The sequence below is a fragment of the Podarcis vaucheri genome, assembly GCF_965113315.1.
Source record: "Podarcis vaucheri genome assembly, chromosome: 7".
Lineage (NCBI taxonomy): Eukaryota > Metazoa > Chordata > Lepidosauria > Squamata > Lacertidae > Podarcis > Podarcis vaucheri.
This window is the reverse complement of record NC_138765.1, coordinates 83,589,977-83,609,055: the sequence shown is the minus strand read 5'-3', so window position 1 is coordinate 83,609,055 and position 19,079 is coordinate 83,589,977. Positions and strand designations below refer to the sequence as shown.

The 19,079-nt window shown below is 48.6% G+C and overlaps 1 protein-coding gene across 4 annotated transcripts in view; it reads right to left on the bottom strand.

Moving 5' to 3' along the window:
• Window positions 1–1,353: 1,353 nt before the first annotated feature.
• USP48 (ubiquitin specific peptidase 48) overlaps window positions 1,354–19,079 on the bottom strand; it is a 38,801-nt gene continuing 21,075 nt past the window's right edge. For 2 of the 4 annotated variants that reach the window (XM_082229873.1, XM_082229875.1), the window contains 12 exons: window positions 15,399–15,547; window positions 14,283–14,405; window positions 12,062–12,123; window positions 11,609–11,719; window positions 10,904–11,034; window positions 8,943–9,049; window positions 6,382–6,486; window positions 5,569–5,724; window positions 4,926–5,051; window positions 3,802–3,850; window positions 3,311–3,337; window positions 1,354–3,190 (listed from right to left, as the gene is read on the bottom strand). In XM_082229873.1, coding sequence (XP_082085999.1) covers window positions 3,168–3,190; window positions 3,311–3,337; window positions 3,802–3,850; window positions 4,926–5,051; window positions 5,569–5,724; window positions 6,382–6,486; window positions 8,943–9,049; window positions 10,904–11,034; window positions 11,609–11,719; window positions 12,062–12,123; window positions 14,283–14,405; window positions 15,399–15,547 — 1,169 coding nt within the window. In that variant the 3' untranslated portion in view covers window positions 1,354–3,167. Of the gene's footprint in view, window positions 3,191–3,310; window positions 3,338–3,801; window positions 3,851–4,925; window positions 5,052–5,568; window positions 5,725–6,381; window positions 6,487–8,942; window positions 9,050–10,903; window positions 11,035–11,608; window positions 11,720–12,061; window positions 12,124–14,282; window positions 14,406–15,398; window positions 15,548–19,079 lie in introns of those variants that run through there. The other 2 variants (XM_082229874.1, XR_014221490.1) reach the window with 2 other exon arrangements.

Here is a 19,079-nt window from a genome sequence, read left to right as displayed (position 1 = left end):
TCCTTTGGGGGTGAAGTTAAACCATTGAGAGAGTTACAGCGGCTGCTGTGGCTGTAGAAACCGACGCAGGAGAGGCCCGTTTTATTGCAGGTGGGGAGAATTTTGCTGCTACAGGTACACCATGGCATTTCTTCTCTCTACGCCCCTCCTAGGAGTCATTCTTCCTCTACTCAGTTGTGGATACACAACCTGACTGCCTGTCTCCAGGCACTGCAGAGATTCTCATACAGGAGAGTCAATGTTGTCAAGAGTTCATTGTCACATTTGCAGACATATTTGCAATGCAGTCTTGGTTGCATCACAGATATACAGGGACATATAAGAGGCAGCTGGATCAGGCAAGTGTCCCATCTAGTCCAGCGTCACCTTCTCACAGCGGCTGACCAGATACCCCAATGGGGAAAACCCTGTACGCAAGACCATAGAATCATAGAATCATAGAGTTGGAAGAGACCACAAGGGCCATCGAGTCCAACCCCCTGCCAAGCAGGAAACAAGACCTGAGCACAAGATCCTGCTCCGCTTCTGTGGTGTCCAGCAAGCGGTATTCAGAAGTATCACCAGAGAGGCAGAGCATAGCCATTAAAGTCATCTAGGTTGGTGGCCATCACTGCTTCCTGTGGCAGGGAGTTCCATAGTTTACACTGCGTGTACAGTTACTTTCTTTTATCTGTCCTGAATCCTTCAATATTCAGCTCTGCTGGATGTCCATGAATTCTAGATAGATATTTTCTCTATCTACTCTCTCTCTCTCGGCTGTGCATAATTTTATAAACTTCTATCATGTTGCCTCTTACTCATCTCTTCTCTAAACTAAAAGGTCCAAAATGTTGCAACCTTTCCTCACGGGGGTGTCGCTCCCATCCCTTGACCATTTCGGGTGCGCTTTTCTGAACAATATACTATTTCAAAAAGCTAGCTTGCAGTGACTTGGAGAAGGCAGCTCACACTTAACTCACTACTAGGCTTTGTGATTTTTATTCCAATGTTAACAAAACCAAAACTTCAGTGTGCTAAATTCTGTCAGCGAGCAATTCCTGAGGCTACCTCATAAATTCGTGTGTGTGTGTGTGTGAGGGGGAATAAATGCATTTCATGACAATGGGGAGAAAACAAGCAGGGAAGTTGTAGCTTCAATGCCTTAAGCTTCACCGGTGTGTCTTCACGTGAGATACAAGTCAAGCCAGCATAAGGGTTGATGACAATCAACAGTGTGTGTGTGTGTGTGTGTGTGTGTGTGTGTGTAGCTCTTAAACCTCAATTTTAAAAGAAAAACAGAAAGAAGTTGTCATGACTGGTTGATAAGGAATCTATAAAAGTGCAGGGGGGAAAGAAAATACCTGAGCAGGCAAGTGAAAAACACACACACGTTTTATATGCAGTACAGTACAAATAAGGTAAGACTGACCATGTGGACACACTTTTAATAAGGCTCTGAAAACTAGTCCAAAAACATTTTTCAAGTGTGGACAAAGAAGAGGGTCCCAAGCATGAGGAGTGAGGCTTGATCCCATTTCCCCTGCTGAGCTGCGACCGGCAGAAATGGTGGTTTGGTACAATTTAGGCATCACTCGTGTGTCAGTCTCCATCTTTCTCTCTCTCTCTCTCTCTCACACACACACACACTCAGTATGCACACATATATACAAGCACAGCATGGTCGATCGGTCTTCCTTGTGAATTAAGACACACTCTGCCCTGCCCCCCCATCAAGGAAATATTACGAAACCCGGAAAGGGGGGGTGGGTAGGTGGTGGGGGAAGTAAATGGAAAATAAAAATATCAGAACTCCCAGGGGCTAGATGTCCATGCATCGCTGCTTTCCATCTAGAACAATTAAGACCACTTCTGGGCCTGGCTCCTGAAAGGAAGGAGATGGAGATGGAGAGAAAGGCAGGCTGCTCTATAAAGCACTCACAACGGCAGACTGAATTATTACTGTTAACTCTTTACCTTGGGAAAGAATAAGATTGTTCAGTGCCACGTTTCGCCTCTTTAAAAAGAAAGACCCAGGGCTGTTCACTGGATCCAAGGCCAGCACCAAGGTAGACCCAGAACGAACCTCAACGCCCCCCACTCCCATAGCCCCAGCTGGAAAACCTCGCCAATTTCGCAGGCTCCCTCACCTGCCTTCCCCGGAACAGCAAATTGAGATAGTATAGTAGGACCACCAAATTTACAGCTCTCTGTTACAAAAGGGAAAATGAACTTGTCACACCCTTTTGAAATGCTAACGCTCCCCCCCCCCCCGACGGTTGTGCAGGACCACCATCATTTTTCAAAGCTCTTTTGGATATGTGTCAGAAGGTCTAAGGAAGCGTTTGTGCATTGCTCCCCACCCCAAAGAAAAAGGCAGGCAAGTGTGTGTGGGAGACTCTGCCTCCACCTGCACCAAAGTCTCACTTGGGCTCCTGGGTCAATCTGGCAGGGCTGAAAACTGGGGCTTCCCTCCACCAGAGAAAGTGGTCCAAAATAAATCAAGTTATTCCCGAGAATAATTCACTATGATTAATTATCAGGGGCCCATCTTAATATGTTGGAAGTGAAGGCTTAAACAAAAGCAAAGCAAAACAAAACAAAACAGGAGGGCATTGTTTTTTGATAACAGGCTGAATAAGTGCCTCTCTCCCCATACCCACCCCAAACCTCAGACTTTTAGAAAGGGATTTTGCAGGCTGTTCAATCCTGGGGGGCATATCTATGAAGTGCCAGAGGAAGCCAAGGGCTACTGGAAACAGAAAATCCTGCAAGTTCTCGAAAGACCTCTGCCAGGGAGCCGAACACCTGCCTCGCTGAAAGAGCAGATCCAGAAATAAAGGTCGCAGGAGGGGAGGTGGGGGAGATCTGATGCTGCAACAAGCCGACCCTTCTTCCTCTGCAGGGGGAAAACGGAGAGGTGCAGCCTTGAAACCGCTCAACACTCCACCTCTGTTGTACTAGGCCAGAAAGCTCTCCTCCAAAGAACAGCTCTTTCTCTCTCTCTCTCCTGCAGCGCAAGTGTGTGAGGAGGCCAAGGCCCTTCAGAATGGAGTCCCACCTCCAGGAAGGGGGCTGGGCGGCTGGCTGGTTTTTTTGAAGTCCACCTTTCTTGGAATGCCCAGCCAGAGCCCAAACTCATCTCCCTACACCCCAGTTACTTCTGCTGCTGGCGCGGTTGTCGAAAAACATTAGTGTCCAAGGAGACCGGTACCTGGAGAGTAAATGGAAGGGGAAGGGGGAAATTTGGAAAGGCGGGGGGAGAAAGCTTAGAAGAGAGCAAAACACGTGGCAGGTATAAATAAGGCTGGAGGGAAAAGAAAAGAAAGCCTACCTTTAAATCCCTCTTCGGGCATGCAGACTGCAAAGGAAAGCAAACAGGTCAAGGCACATTCTGGGGTGTGGAGGTTAGGGTCAGAGGAAGCTGCCTTGTACAGAGTTAGACCCCCTGGCCCTTCTAGTTCAATACTGCGTACAGTGGCTCTCCAGGTTTTCAGGCAGGGAGACTCTCCCAGTCCCAACTGGAGATGCTGACTGAATGCTGGGTACTTCGACATGCCAAGCAGATGCTCTACCGAGCTACAGCTCCCCACAAGTTTCAATAACGCCTTCTTGGCAGCTTTCCCTGGCACTTGGGGGGGGGGGGGATGACGACGACCAAGGTCTGGTTCCCACCCCTTGACAACTGGGTGAGTCAGTCTCAGACTGGACCCTTTGCTCCAGTTACCACCTCCTGCCTCCCCACTCCAATGGGTAAAAATGACTGGACGGGAAGCAGCAGGGATTATTCCAGAGGAGCGTGTGTGTGTGCAAACTTCTCCTTACCTTGCATTACATCATCTATTGCTGCATAGTCCACAATTGGTTCATCTGCCTGTCGGAAGAAGGGAAAAAGGGAGACATGAGAAGAGGAGCCCTGTTAAGCCAATTTGGCTGATGTGCTTCCAAGAGAGACAAGGCCTCCTGCTCCATGTCACCAGACGACATTTCCAGGCCAAACACTCCAGATCCAGAATAAAAACAAAGAAACAAGGCGGTTCGTCCCCTTTTGGGAACCTGGCCTGAACTGTTCACAGCTGTGGCAACGAGGGCTTTAGGTGGCTTATCCCTACTGACTTTTTATAAAGGTGTCTGCAAAAGCTTCAGCCAGGAAAGGGGCTGGTCCACTTAATTATCTCTGTCAACAGGAATTGCAGCAGTGGACCACTAGCCAGCCACCTTTTCCTCCCAGAAGTCAAAACCAGCACTTACTTCCAGTGGCTCTTCTTCAACCATTGTTTTTTGCCTTGAAGTTAAAGGAGATCAAGGCAGCCCCAAGATCCAAATGAGTTACAGACCGGGGCGGGCAGAGGGGATGACAAGTTAAGGTAGTGTGTTCTTGGCTTCCTTTTTGCAGGGGAAGGGGGGATCTGAACCCAGGTCAAAATAAGGCCTCAGGTGGGCACTATGACCAGTCAGGAACAGATGGATGGATGAATGAATGAATGAATGTAGGAAGGGGTAACTGGTGACCCCCAAAATGTTGTTGGTCTACAAATCCCATCAGCCCGTGCTCAGCCAACATGAAAGCATACAAACAGCCCTGCTGGATCAAGCCAATAGCCCATTTTGCCCAGTCTCCTGTTCTCACAATGGCTGACCAGATGCCCCAATGGGAAACATACAGGCAGGACCCGAGTGCAACAGAAACGCTCTCCTCCTGTGATTCCCAGTAACTAATATTCTGGAGCACTGTTGCCTCCAGCAGTTGAGACAGAGCATTGCTATTGTGGATAGTAGCCATTGATATGGTCCCCTGCCCCTGAACTTCCTAGTGAAAAGTAGGTAGGCTGGAAGTTTTTGGCACAGAAAGAGCCAGATTGCATTGCAGCACACAACCACTGACCTTGCCACAAATATCTTGGTGGAAGGAGAGCCACACCTACCAGCAAGGAACTCTCCCGGCTTACCTTTAATAAAACAACGGACTCCGGAGTGACTCCGAGGCTGCCAAGCGTCGCCGAGTCGTCGGTGAGTATCGCCCCATCGATCGACAGGTTCTGGTCGAAAGGAGCAACGGAGAAGGCGTGCATGATCTGTGTGCCAAAATGAGGGGCAGGAGGCGCAACCGTTGCAGGCAGCAAAACAAACACATTTTAAGAAATACAACACCCAAGTGCTTCTCCCCACGGCAAAAACTTGAGGCATGTTGCTTCCTCCGTTTCTCTCCCTCTCTTGCCCCGATCTGTCACCTCCGCTTTGTCCCTTTCAGCCCCAACCCACAACCAAAGGGGCACTCCTCTGCTCCCCCCACTATCACTTTAGGTGGTTGGGGGGGGGGAGAGAAGGATACAATACCTTAAAATAAGATCACAGGTCTTAAAAGAGTGATCAGAACCCTCAAGGTGAGCATCACCCTTTCTCTTTCCCCACTGGACGGCCATCTGTCAGGGATGCTTTAGCTGCAATCCCTTGGAGATCACGTCCAACTCTACAATTCTATGATTCTACAGATTCCCAAGTATAGCTTTGGGGGAGGAAGGAGGCCCGCCCACGCCGACCGCTAGGACTCAGGCAAGCCACCTCCAGGGCTCAGGGCAAAGTCCGCCTCACCTGAATTTTCAGGTCTTTCAACGTCTGGTTCGCCGACACCAGGAGGGCTTTCTCCCCGCGCACCTTCCTGTGCCGCGTGCTCCGGCGGATCCCCTGCTTTTGGTAGACTATGTAGTTTGGGTGTGACATTTTCTGCCGCTTCGTGTTGCTGTTGGCCTGGAAGCAGGAAGGCAGCTCATTGGACTCGACTGCCAGAGCGGCAGGTTGGTTTCTTGACTTAGCAAGCAAAATCCCTACTCCCAACCCACCATGTTCTTATCTAAGAGGCTCTAATGAACTGCAATACCAGATCTGGGGAAACCGCTTGCAGCCCTTGAGATTCCGTCCGACTTCCAAGTCCCATGAACCTTCAGCCAGCTGGAATTGGCCACACATTTTTAAGAACTGAAGAGCCCTGCGGCTGGATCCGGCCAAAGCGGACCCGGCTAGTCCAGCCTCCTGTTCTCTGTGTGGCCAACCAGGTGCCCATTATGGGAACCCGGAAAGCAGGACCCAAGCACAAAAGCCCTCTCCCTTCCTCAGGTTTCCAGCATCTGGTCTTCAGAAGCTGCTTCTGACTGTGGAGGCTGGGCAGAGCCAATCCTCTTTCAAAGCCACCCAAGTTGGTGGTCGTCCCTGCCTCCCGGGGGAGAGAGTTCTGCAGTTTAAGCACATGCTTTTAAGTCTGGCCTCAAATCGTGTGCTTCGACCACTTGCTTTCAGCGGTTCCAGGGTGCAGAGATGAGGAGCGAGTTCACAATCCACAGAGCCAGGAGGAGGAGGAGGAGAAACAAATGATCTTAAAACCAAAAAAAATGGTGACCAAGGACATACCTGGTTAAAATCTGGATCCTGCTCCCCTTCCAGGCGGGCCTCCTCTCGCTCCTCCTCTGCCTCAGAGCTGCTCATGTTCAGCTCTGGGGCGGCATCCTTCATGACCTGGACATGACATCAGACGCGAGGGGGAAACAAAGGAAAACAGCACACCTGTGAGTCGCCTTTAGAAAAAAGGAAAAGGCACCTGAAGTCAGAGGTTGTCGAGAGTTCACCGCAGCCACAGAAGGCTCAAAAACATGAGAGTTGCGTCATAAGGCTGCTGGTAGATGCTGGTCTCTACCTCGAGATTGGGCAAGGAGAAATCTGTGTGTGTATCTGTGTATATGTTTGAGTCTCTCTCTCTCTCTCTCTCTCTCTCTCTCTCTCTCTGTGTGTGTGTGTGTGTGTGTGTGTATGTCTGAGTGAAATAGAGAGGATTTGACTAAGGGACGCAGGTCGTGCTGTGGTGTCAACCACAGAGCCTGGGGCTTGCCGATCAGAAGGTCGGCGGTTCGAATCCCCGCGACGGGGTGAGCTCCCGTTGCTAGGTCCCTGCTCCTGCCAGCCTAGCAGGTCGAAAGCATGTCAAAGTGCAAGTAGATAAACAGGTACCGCTCTAGCGGGAAGGTAAATGTCATTTCTGTGCGCTGCTCTGGTTCACCAGAAGTGGCTTAGTCATGCTGGAACGTGTCCAGAGGAGGGCAACCAAAATGGTCAAAGGCCTGGAAACGATGCCTTATGAGGAACGGCTAAGGGAGCTGGGCATGTTTAGCCTGGAGAAGAGGAGGTTAAGGGGTGATACGATAGCCATGTTCAAATATATAAAAGGATGTCACATAGAGGAGGGTGAAAAGTTGTTTTCTGCTGCTCCAGAGAAGCGGACACGGAGCAATGGAGCCAAACTACAAGAAAGAAGATTCCACCTAAACATTAGGAAGAACTTCCTGACAGTAAGAGCTGTTTGACAGTGGAATTTGCTGCCCAGGAGTGTGGTGGAGTCTCCTTCTTTGGAGGTCTTTAAGCAGAGGCTTGACAACCATATGTCAGGAGTGCTCTGACGGTGTTTCCTGCTTGGCAGAGGGTTGGACTCAATGGCCCTTGTGGTCTCTTCCAACTCTATGATTCTATGATTCTATGCTGGCCACTTGACCCAGAAGCTGTACGCCGGCTCCCTCGGCCAGTAAAGCAAGATGAGCACCGCAACCCCAGAGTCGTCCACGACTGGATCTAATGGTCAGGGGTACCTTTACCTTTTATGTATTTGACTACAAAATGGGAAGCCTAATCAGCTTTGGAGACTTGCTTTGAGATAAGATCTAGCAACACCAAAGGCCCACAAGAGCCCCTGATCTTCTAGCAATGGCCTGTTTACCCAAACTGACTGCTTTGCTATTCCTCTCCATTGCTTCCACTGATGCTGTCTTTCAATTCTCTCCCCGCTCCCTAGGTGTCAAAAATACAGGACACAAACGGCACGGAAGCCTAGATTGGATCTTCCCTGCCAAGAGAGACCCTTGGCAAGAACCAGCCCGATTGCAGCCGTTCCGTTATGCTGGCCAAGGTGATGCCATTTGCCCTTCAACATGCTCTGTTCCCACAAACAAAGCCCTCTGCCCTTTTGCAACAGCAGCAGCTGCAGAGGAAGAGAATCCTGCATGCAGCCTCTCCAGAAACCTGCTCAACAGGATCTTGTGACCTTCCCACACTAGGACTTAATATTCTGCTGTGATCAGCTGGTTCCCAGCACCTTGGCGGAAACACTAGGACATATGTCAGCAGAGGGGAGAGTCATCATAAATTCCTGAGGTGGGTGGGCATCTTTCAGCAGCTCCCCAAAGTTCCCCCAGCTCCATATAAAGCTGGGGAAGGGCTGAGGCTAAGCGTCCCGGGTTCAAACCCTGACAGCATCTCCCATTGCGGCTGGGAAAGACCCTGGAGAGTCATTGCTGCCAGTCAGTGTAGACAATGCTGACCTAGATGACCCCAACAATCTGGCTCAGCGTAAGGTATAAGGAAATTTCCTATTCAAACCAGCCCTTTACTCAGAACCATGAGGACTAGAAATCTGGCGTTGTTTACGAGAGGAGTAGCTGCTTTGCATGCAGAAGGCCCCAGAGAAAACTCTTCCCAGGTTCCTATAGCTTGAGACTCCATCTCCAACCAAGAAGCTTGACAAACACCTTTCCTTTGCTTCCCCCTGCTCAGCTGTTCAGAGATATACTGCCATTGGCCATGGAGGTTCCATTGCAGCTCAACAGTCCCTCCCCAACATTTCACCTAAGAAGTTCCTGAAGTCCTTATGCCGGTGGCCCCGAGAGGATTGTGCTGTAACAGAGAACTCAATGAAGGCTGGGATATCCCAACTGGAAGAGCATGAGACTCTTAATCTCAGGTTCAGTGGTTCCAGCCCCACATTGGGCAAAAGATTTCTGCCTTGGACTGGAGGATTAGCATGGTCCCTTCCAATTATGATTCTATAAAGGCCAGAGAAGGAAGGAGGGATTAGGCCAGAACTATGAAGCAGAGAAAGAGAGCACACAGGAGAATACGCCGGGGTGAGGTGGACAGAGCCTCTCTACCTTTTTGTTGTCCACCACTTTCCGCACGTAGATGGTGGCCTGGGCATACTCTCTCAGGTCCCTCTCCTGCTGGCACAAGAGCCCTTCTCTGCATTCTGAGCACAGCTCTGGAAGGTTGGGGAGCAAAGAAAGGAGAAAGGCCGATGAACTACCAGCGGGGTCTGTTTCTACAAAGACCAAGCACTTTGGGCAATGTCACTAAACCAAGAACAACCACAAGCCTTTATTTACTTACACGCACACAAAAAAGTACAGATATTTCAGAGGTTATCTTCATTTCTTCTTCTTCACGTACAGTGGTACTTCAGGTTACATACGCTTCAGGTTACGTACGCTTCAGGTTACAGACTCCGCTAACCCAGAAATAGTACCTTGGGTTAAGAACTTTGCTTCAGGATGAGAACAGAAATCGTGCTCTGGCACCACGGCGGCAGCAGGAGGCCCCATTAGCTAAAGTGGTGCTTCAGGTTAAGAACAGTTTCAGATTAAGAACGGACCTCTGGAACGAATTAAGTACGTAACCTCAGGTACCGCTGTAATTCTTTTTACAGTGGTACCTCTACATGAGAACAGGATCCGTTCCGGAGCCCCGTTCGCATCCTGAAGCGAACATAACACGCACATGATGTCATTTTGAGCGTCAGCGCATGCACGAGTGGTGAAACCCGGAAGTAACACACTCCGTTACTTCCGGGTTGCCGCGGAGTGCAACCCAAAAATGCTTTTCCTGAAGCGTATTCATCCCGAGGTATGACTGTATTTATTTCTTTTTTCTTTTGATAAAAGTAATAATCATAAATAAATAAGAATAAAAATGTGCACCCCACCCCCAATCCATTCCATTGTAACTATCCAACCTCCCAAAATTTCAACACCTCTTGTGATGGTTTGACTCCTTCCTGTTTTAACAGTACCAATTCTACAAACACCTTCCATAATTTCTCCTGCGTATTCCCCGTCTGACCTTAATGGCACATGCTAATTTATCATTAATAGCTATATCCCACACCTCTTTATACCATTCTTCCATTTTATATTCTACTTGCCCCTTCCACTTTCTAGTTATCATAATTTGTGTAGCTGTCAATAAATTTGTCAGCAAGTCCTTCACAGCCTGCAAACCTTCCACTCCATTGTGAAGTGATTAATAATGCTACCTCAATATGGCTTACAACACAGACCAATACCAAAATCCTACAGCATACTGTATATTTCGTATTGTATAAATTCAAATTCATGTTATTATTATCCATTACCATTTGATTCCTGTAATAAAGGAAGTAGAAAAACAACTAATAATGAAATAGCTGCAATAACAGGAAACCAGCATATTATAATACACCTGGTTCAAATCCGAAGTGGGTTTTGGGTACATGCAGAAATCCTTTATGACGTCTTGTCATCCCATATTTCATCGATTCTGAATTTGCTTCTAGTTATACTTTTTTGCATTTTAAGGTGTCTTTTGTATTGTTAGTCGCACCAAGAGCTCAATGAAAAATCACTATAAAAAATAAAATTCTAAAGCCGCTAGGAATTTTACAAAAAAAACCTGCTTGCAGCTTATATGTGAAAAAGGAACCAGCCGCAAAAATATATATATACTCTGGCTCTACGAAAAGGTTCCATCTCCAAAGCACAGGGGTTGGGCAGGAGAAGCTGTCATCTCTGAAGCACAGCAGCTGCCTGAAATAATTTTTGGCCCAATGCTTACATAATGCAAGTTAATGGTCTTGTGCACAACCTCAGCATGGAACACAGCCCAGGCAGTCGGGCATGTCTGCAGGTCATCTAAAAATAAAAGTGGAACACCTGAGCTTGCAGCCACCTGCAGAAAAAGCGAATGCCAGAACCCAGTGGGAAGAGTACAACATAGTGTGGAGTTTGCACAAGCCCGTGATTTATTATTATTATTATTTTTTGAGGTGGGGGAGACAGAGGAAACTTGCTTGCTTACTCACCAGGTTCGGTGATGAAGAGCGGGGCTTCGGGGCTGGTGTCGGCGGGCCGCCTCCGGATGACTCGAACGGCGTAGTCCACCACGAACAGCTTTTGGATCTTCTCCCACTCGCTGGGCCATATCAGAGCTATACTGTGCCAAGAAGCAGAACATGCCGCCTTACTTGGAAAGGGGAGGGCAGCCTCCCTCTTCCCGCAACACTCCAGACCACGTGCATCAAAAGCAGCAGGGAAGGGGATCCCAGTTAAAGAAGTGCTTTCGAAAAGCCTCAGCAAACACCACCCTGGATGGTTGGTTGAATGAATGAATGCAGGCTGCTTGCCCACGTGAGCCTTCATTCCAGAGGTGGCTGCTTGCTATTTATTCAGAATCTTGAGGACTAGAAACTTGCTTTGTTTTTAAGATCAGCAGCAGAGCACCTGCCTCACAGGTCCCAGGTTCCATTCCATGCAGCATCTGCATGTAGGGGCTGGGGGAGGAAAGTCCCTGCCTCAGACCCTGGATAAACCTGCCTGCCAGTGCAGACAATACTGAGCTAGACAGGCCAAGGGATCTGACTCGGTAGAGATGGCAGCTCCCTGAGTTCCTATACTGGGCAGCCGGGCGCTGATCTGCAACCCATGCAAATCCACCTCACTGCCTGCACCCCTTACCCCCCAAAAAAAATACATGAAAAAGATGCAACTACTGAACGGAAGCAACTCACAGTTTAGAATCGTCTTTGATCATGGAGGCAAACGTGAACATCAGGCCGCCATGTGGACAGAGAAGATCCCGGTTCCCGACCGAGGAGACGGGGCTGCAACGTGTAGGCCGCCTGGTTGAAGGTCAGAAGAAGAGGCAGAGATGGCAGGCATTGCATAGCAAAAGCCCTTCTGACAAGCAAGAAAGTAGGGTTGCTACTTTCAATTTATTTTAACCAGACTAGAAAGAGGGAGAACGTGTCAGGTGGAAGCAGAGCAGCCTTCCAGCTCTAATAAAAGGGGGAAGGGTCTCTAAGCTCCTGTTTGCATGCAGAAGGCCCCTGTTTTCAAGGACTAGCAAGGGAGATCTGGGGCTATGAAACAGAAGCTGTTTCACCCACTAGTCACAATGGCACCTGGCTGGGGAAGTGGGCCTTTGGACTGGCCCAGCAGCCACTCTCCCTTTGCCTTCTCACCTCACAAATTTCCTCCATTCTTCCACGAAGAACTTTGAAACGACGTACAGCTCGTCCACCTCCTGAAAGACAGTTTGCCAACTTTTGTGAAATTCAGACTTTCAGGGAGTTCCTTGTTCCCCCGCAGAACGTTATGTGGAGGGCAAGAAAAGAGGAAGACTTCAAGGGCTGCTTCCAATAGCAGCCTTTCCCCTGCCGATTTAAAGTTCTGCCCCCGAAAACATTGGTTAATAATAATAATAATAATGATAATAATAATAATAATAATAATAATAATAATAATATCTTTATTGTCATTGCCCCCTTCGGGGACAACGAAATTACTTGACTGCTCCATAAAAACACTAATTAAACAATACAGTTTAATGCAGCAAGGGAGATTAGATGACTTTCAAAGTCCGGGCTTCCCATTCAGGGCCGAGATCGCTCTGGAGAAGAAGCTGTTCTTAAGACGGCTCGTTCTTGTCTTCATCGTCCTGTATCTCCGTCCCGATGGCAAGAGCTCGAAGAGACAGTGACCAGGATGCGATGGATCTATTACTATGTCCAGTGCCTTCCTATGGCACCTTGTGGCATAAATCTGCTCTAAGGTGGAGAGTGGGCAGCCAACAATGCTCTCTGCTGCCTTAACAACTCTGCACAACCCCAACCTGTCCCGGGTAGTACAGCTTCCGTACCACACACATAAGCCATAAGTGAGCACGCTCTCAATGGCACAGTGATAGAAGGCAAGCAGCAGTTTCTGCGGAAGATGGTTTTTCCTTAGTATTCTCAAAAAGTACAGTCTCTGCTGCGCCTTCTTCACAAGCCCCCTTGTGTTGACACTCCAGGACAGATCCTCTTGTAATTCAATGCCCTAAAATCTGAACGCACAGACCCCATCAATCAAAAGCTGCTGCCCAGATTAAAGTTTTCACAAAAAGCCAAGCAGCATTCATCAGGCTTCCTGAGAAGGCTGTAAACAATCACTTGTAACCACGGCCTGTAGTTTGGGTTTGTGGGTCTACTTAGGGGAGGCTGAATGCATGTAGGCAGTGATGCTGCCCCTGGGCATTCAATTAGACTAGTCTTACCTGCCCTGGAGCCCTCCAAGAGTTCTCAACTACAACTTCCATCAACCCAGCCAGGGCTGATGGGAGCTGCAGCCCAAAATATATTAGGGACAAGCTACTTAACCTCGGGCCTTCCTTTGCCCAGAGGACAGCGTGTTCAAGGACAGTCACAAACTCTGGATTAATGATCTTCACCACAGGCACTACTGCCCAGATGCAGAAATGGAGAACTGGTTTGGAGGCTGCTGACTGGATCTCTACAATGCAGCCAAGATGCAGCTCCCAGGAAAAAACCCTTCAGGCCAGAGACAGAGGTGGCACCCCGGACTGATATACACTCATCCCCCCACTTAAGCGGGGGGGTATGTTCCTGGACTCTGCACACAGAATTTATTTCATGGTGGCGCATGCAAATGCAGTTGCGCACAAGTGGATGCACATAACTGGGGCATGCCTGTATATTATATGTAGTTTTTAAGTTGATTTAGGTGGTTTTTATTTGGTTCCAAACTGCATTGTTTCACGTCATCTGCAAGCCACCTTAGGAACTTTTGAGTGAACGGCAAATTATAAACCTAAATAATGTCGCATTGTTATGGGTTGTATTCAACTACGTCCTACTCACAGTAAACCCCCTGAAGTTAATGAACATGAGCCATGTCCATTAAACCAGATATATTTGTAAAAATATTTGCAAACCACTGCGTCTAACTTTGTGGGGGTGGTGGTTTACAGCACTAAAAAGCATAAAACCATACAATAAAAAGCCACGTTAAGAAACAGAACTCAGTTAACCATCGTGGATGACTTCTTAATTGCCTGCATTGGCCTGGCAGGATAGAAGTGGTTTCAGCAGTCATTTAAAAGTGGACACAGAAGGCAGAAGGCATCCTCTGGATCTCTAGAGGCAGAGAGTTCCACAGGACTGGGCTGGTGTGTCTGCTCTGAGTAGCAACGGAAACAATCCATCATCTACCAGTCGCCATCGTGAAAGCACTTAAGAGGCTTTTGATGATTAAGCAGTCTACATACAACATATATATCTGTGTACATACATATATTGACAAGAAGGTGACTGTAAGTAACCTCTGCCGCTGCAACTATATGCACTCATTCTGAGACACACACAAGCACCCCACCCTGCTACCATGAACTCCTGGTCTTCCTACCTCTGGCCAGCTGCTGAGGCAAGGCCGGTTTTTGTCCTGGAAGAGGTTGGGGAGAGATGCCTTCTGCTCGCCAGCCATCATTTTGTGGAGGGCCTCATTCTCTTCCCCTTCCCGTTCCAGAATCTGCAGAAAAACACACAAGGGAGTCACTCCTCATCCTGATCGAAAGAAACTGGGGGTGGGGGAGCTATGTTTTTGCTTTACAGCATTGATTCCCAAACTTTTTATTGGGGGGGGGGTCCCTGGTTCCATAAACTCATCCCCAGTGCTGCCTGCCCTATAAAAAACCATTACTCAGAAGAGCGGTTGGCACGACCCGCTAAGGAACAATTAATTGCACATTCATTCAAAATCCAGCTAAAACTGTTTCGTTTAAGGAAATCAACATAACTGATGGACTTGCTCCAGAGATACCAGTCTGATAGTCAGATCCATAGCCAACGTATCCCTGCTGCGGCCTTGCCTCTCGCCGACCCCCTAGAAAATCCCAGCACCCACAAAGAGGTGCTACCACCCATTTTGGGAAGCGCGGTTTGAAGTCAAGGGTTGTGGCAACAGTGCCTGCGATTCTTTGGCTGCAGGGACTGTGTGGTGGGGAGCAGTCTTAGGAAATACTGAGCTAGGGCGAGCCAACTCAGTCGTTTCTTATGCTCACATCTAAATCAGCCCTTGCTTTATTTCTAAGCACCATAGTTGAGTGGCAAAGGACCTGCAGAAGGCCTGAGGTTCAGTCCCTGGCATCTCCAGGGACGAGAGCCCTGGATACTGCCAGTCAGTGTTGACAATACTGAGGTAGATGAACCAATGAGGCTGCTTAGGGTTGCTTCCTACATAGCACAAACAGACCCAGAACTGTCCTGCAGGCATTTGTCACACCTCCCCTGCCCCCTCTAGGGCTCATTTGCCTGCAAAATTTCCTAGTGCTTGGGTTTCTGGGGCATTCTCGGACCCAGATCACACTCCGTCTGAGGCAGGGAAAAGGCAACCCAGACACCTTATAGAATCCCAGAATTGTTGGCAGGGACCCCCCGGGGTCATCTAGTCCAACCCCCTGCAGTGCCGGAATCTCAACTAAAGCATCCATGACAGGTAGCCGTCCAGCCTCTCCTTAAAAACCTCCAATGAAGAGGAGTCCGCCACCTTGCACTGAGAACAGGAGTCTTTGCTGTTTGGGAACTCAGGGGCATTCCGGAAGTAGCGCTGCAGCTTCTCCCAGGCTTCTCCGGAGACCACCCTCCTCTCGTTCTCTGATATGCACAGGTTGCCTGCGGGAGGGGAGAAAACCGCCAGAGAAATGCAGTTGACTCGAGCAAAAAGAGGCGCATCTCAATTTGAGCCCCCCCCCCTTAAAACTCCCCTGGGTTAGCCACCAAATGGGTCCCCAATGGACGTTGCTGTTTAATATGGAACAATTGCAAGGTTCCCTTTTGAGCAGCTTTCGGCTGCATGCTTCCTAGCTCACGGAGCTGGCAGGAATCCTGGGGCAGATAGGTGAGAACACTTCAGGTCCAAATTGCTCCATTAAAAGACCAAGCACCCCGGAGACCAGTTTTCAAAGCATTAACCCTTCCCTACACACGCTTTCTGACAAGTCCCCCAGGAGGAGGAACAGTTGCCGGAAGCAGTGGGGCAGGAGAGGAACATTCTGTGGAGAAGGACCATGGGTTGAAGTAGGAGAGCAGAAGGCCCCAAGTTCAATCCCCAGTGGCAGCAACTCCAGGTGGGCTGAGAAAGATTCTGTCTGAAAACCCGGAGAAGCTGCTGTTAGTCAGTGCAGACCAGTGTTTCCCAACTCGTGTCTCCAGCCGTTTCCGGACTACAATTCCCATTATCCCTGATAACTGGGGGTGAGAGGAGTTGCAGTCCAAAAACAGCTGGAGACCCAGGTTTGGGGAACACTGGTGTAGACAAAAACAGACAGCTTGATTTGCTCCTTTAAAAACCAGTCCTTTCTCAGTACCACGAGGGACTGTAATCTTCCTTTGGAAAGCTTTCCTGCCTGAAACCCATGAGAAGCTGCTGCCGGTCTGTGTAGACAACACTCGGCTAAGATGGGCCAATGGTCTGATTCAGTAGAAGGCTGCTCCTTGTGGTTTTTAAGGGAAAGTAGCGCCAAAGAAGAAAGCCAGGGCCATCTAACCAAGTTGGTATTTAGGGTGTGGGGACTTCCTGTCTGCTTGCAAAGGGAAATGGCGACGCGGTGCGTGTTGTCCACTTAAGAGACGACCATTACCGGGATTTCTGGGCGATTGGGGGTGAGTCCCAGGGTTAGGCACCCCCCCCCAAAAAAAAACCTCACGGATAGTGAGGCGTCAAGGGGACCAGCTGGGCCAATGGTCTGATTCAGTATAAGGCTACTCCTTGTGGTTTTTAAGGGAAAGTAACACCAAAGCAGAAAGCTGGGGCCATCTAACAAAGTTGGTATTTAGGAAATTCAAGACAGATGAAAGGCCTTCTCACATACCAAGTAAGTTCACTACGGAACTCACCGCCGCAAGATGCCGTGATGGCCACCAATTTGGATGGCTTATAAATCAGAGGATCAGGTGAATTTGTGGAGGATAGGGCTATCTGGAAATGTAAAGAAACTGAAGGTACCTTTTTTCACCTTTGGTGGACATGCCCAAAGATTAAGGCTTTCTGGGAAATGATATATAATGAAATGAAAAAGGTATTTAAATATACCTTCCTTAAGAAACCAGAGGCCTTTCTCCTGGGCATTGTCGGCCAATTGGTGCCAAAGAAAGACAGAACATTCTTTATGTATGCTACAACAGCAGCAAGAATACTCATCGCAAAGTATTGGAAGACACAAATCTACCCACCCTGGAAAAATGGCAGATGAAGGTGATAGACTATATGGGATTGGCAGAAATGACTGGCAGAATCCGAGACCAGGGAAAAGAGACGGCGGAAGAAGATTGGAAGAAATTTAAGAACTATCTTAAGAAACATTGTAAAATTAATGAGTGTTAAAATGATGCGGCTTTAGAAAGTAAGTGGATTACAGCTGTAAAGATTAAGTTAAAAGAAAAGAAAGGTTAACAATTAGATAAAATTAAGGGTGAGGATTTGCTGAACTAAATATCTGAAATTGGAATGCAGAAAGGGGAGGTATGAGGAGGTCGGTGAAGTAAGTTTTAAGAAAATAAGGATTTGAAATTATACTTGTTTTTTCTTGTTTGTGTTTGTTTGTATTGTTGTGTTTGATTATATAATTTGTGAAACTTTAATAAATATCTTTTTTTAAAAAAGAGGATAGGGCTATCAATGGCTGCCAGCCACAATGGCTATGCTCTGCCCTCCACAGCCAGAAGCATCAATGCTTCTGAATGCCAGCTCCTGGAAACCACACAAGAGAGTTGCTCTTGTGGCTCAGGGGTCCTGCTTGTGATCTTCCCAGAATGGGCATTTGGTTGGCCACTGTGTGAGAACAGGATGCTGGACTACATGCTGTGGCCTGATCCAGCCTATTCCTAGGTATCCCTTCCCACCCTGCTCTTATTCTAACCAGAAAACACACATCAGCATCCGAGGCTCACAGAGGAAGGAACCACCACATGAAGCCGCTGGATGCAAGCCAGGACCAGCCTCCCCCTCTTCCTGCCCCCCAGGACTCCGTGCAGAGCACACCTATTCCTGCCTCCGTTGCAGAGCAGAGAGCCTGCAAAAAAAAAAAAAAGGCCCATCGCACATTAATAATTTGCTATGTGCTTGGTAAGGAGCCGCATCATCTCAAGAAGGCCTTCCACTTTCCAGCACAGCTCCTTTCTGTGCAGTCTCTAAGGTTACAGGGCAATTAGGGAGACGAAGCTGGCAATTAAGGCGGAGGAGGAGAATACGCTTTTGTTTTACCTCCTGCTCCAGGGGCGAACCAAGCATCAGGAAATGGGTGTGCGCCAAACGCAGGGGCCAACGCAGTCGCTGAGCCTGCAATTGCTTGAGATCTGGGAGAGGAGCACACTAAGGGCTTCCTTAGGCTTCGCTAATTGCCAGAAGCAATGGCATATGCGGAGGCGGGCACATGCACCTTGACTTCTTAAGCAAATTACCTTTCTGAAGGGCATCCTCCAAAACAAACACTCGCACTGAGATTACGTCTTGTTCAACGCAACCCAGCTATAAAAGCGGTAAGGGAGTAGGAGGCATTTGTATGTGAGATTCTCTCATTTTACAGCCACAGAAAACGGCCTGGGCCTACACGAACCTCCCTGGGTGCTAGCATCCTTGGGGGAGCACCTTCTCTCAAAAGAACATGAGCCTTCTGGATCCGGCCAGTGGCCCGTCTAGGCCAGCATCCTGTTCCCACGGTGGCCAACCAGATGCCTGTGGGAAAACTAGCACACAATACTGAAGCACAATAGCACTCTCCTGGGATACAGGAACATTGCTGCCACCAAGCGAGGTAGCAGAGACAAGCCATCGTGGCCTTGAATCTGTCTAATCTGATCTGGGTGTTATCAGTAAAATCCAGGATTCTGCATTCCTGGTGTCAGGGGGAGAGGGCAGCCCAGGATGCGAACTGGAAGTCCTCTCACTCCTTTCTGGACACTAAGAATCGGCTCCCTCCGCCCCCTGCTGAAACACATGGGTATTTTAGGGAGGTCGGTTTTACCCTTATAGCAAAGCACTGGAGATTTCCTACCCCACTGGAAACTGTTGTTGTATAGGACTAAGTAGGGTGTAGCAATTCAAGCAGTGGGAAGAGCCTAGGTTCAAATTTGCACTTAAAGCTCATTGTGTTTCCTTGGGGCAGCCTCTTTCTTTCAGCCAGTCCTGCCTTGCAGGGCTGTGGTG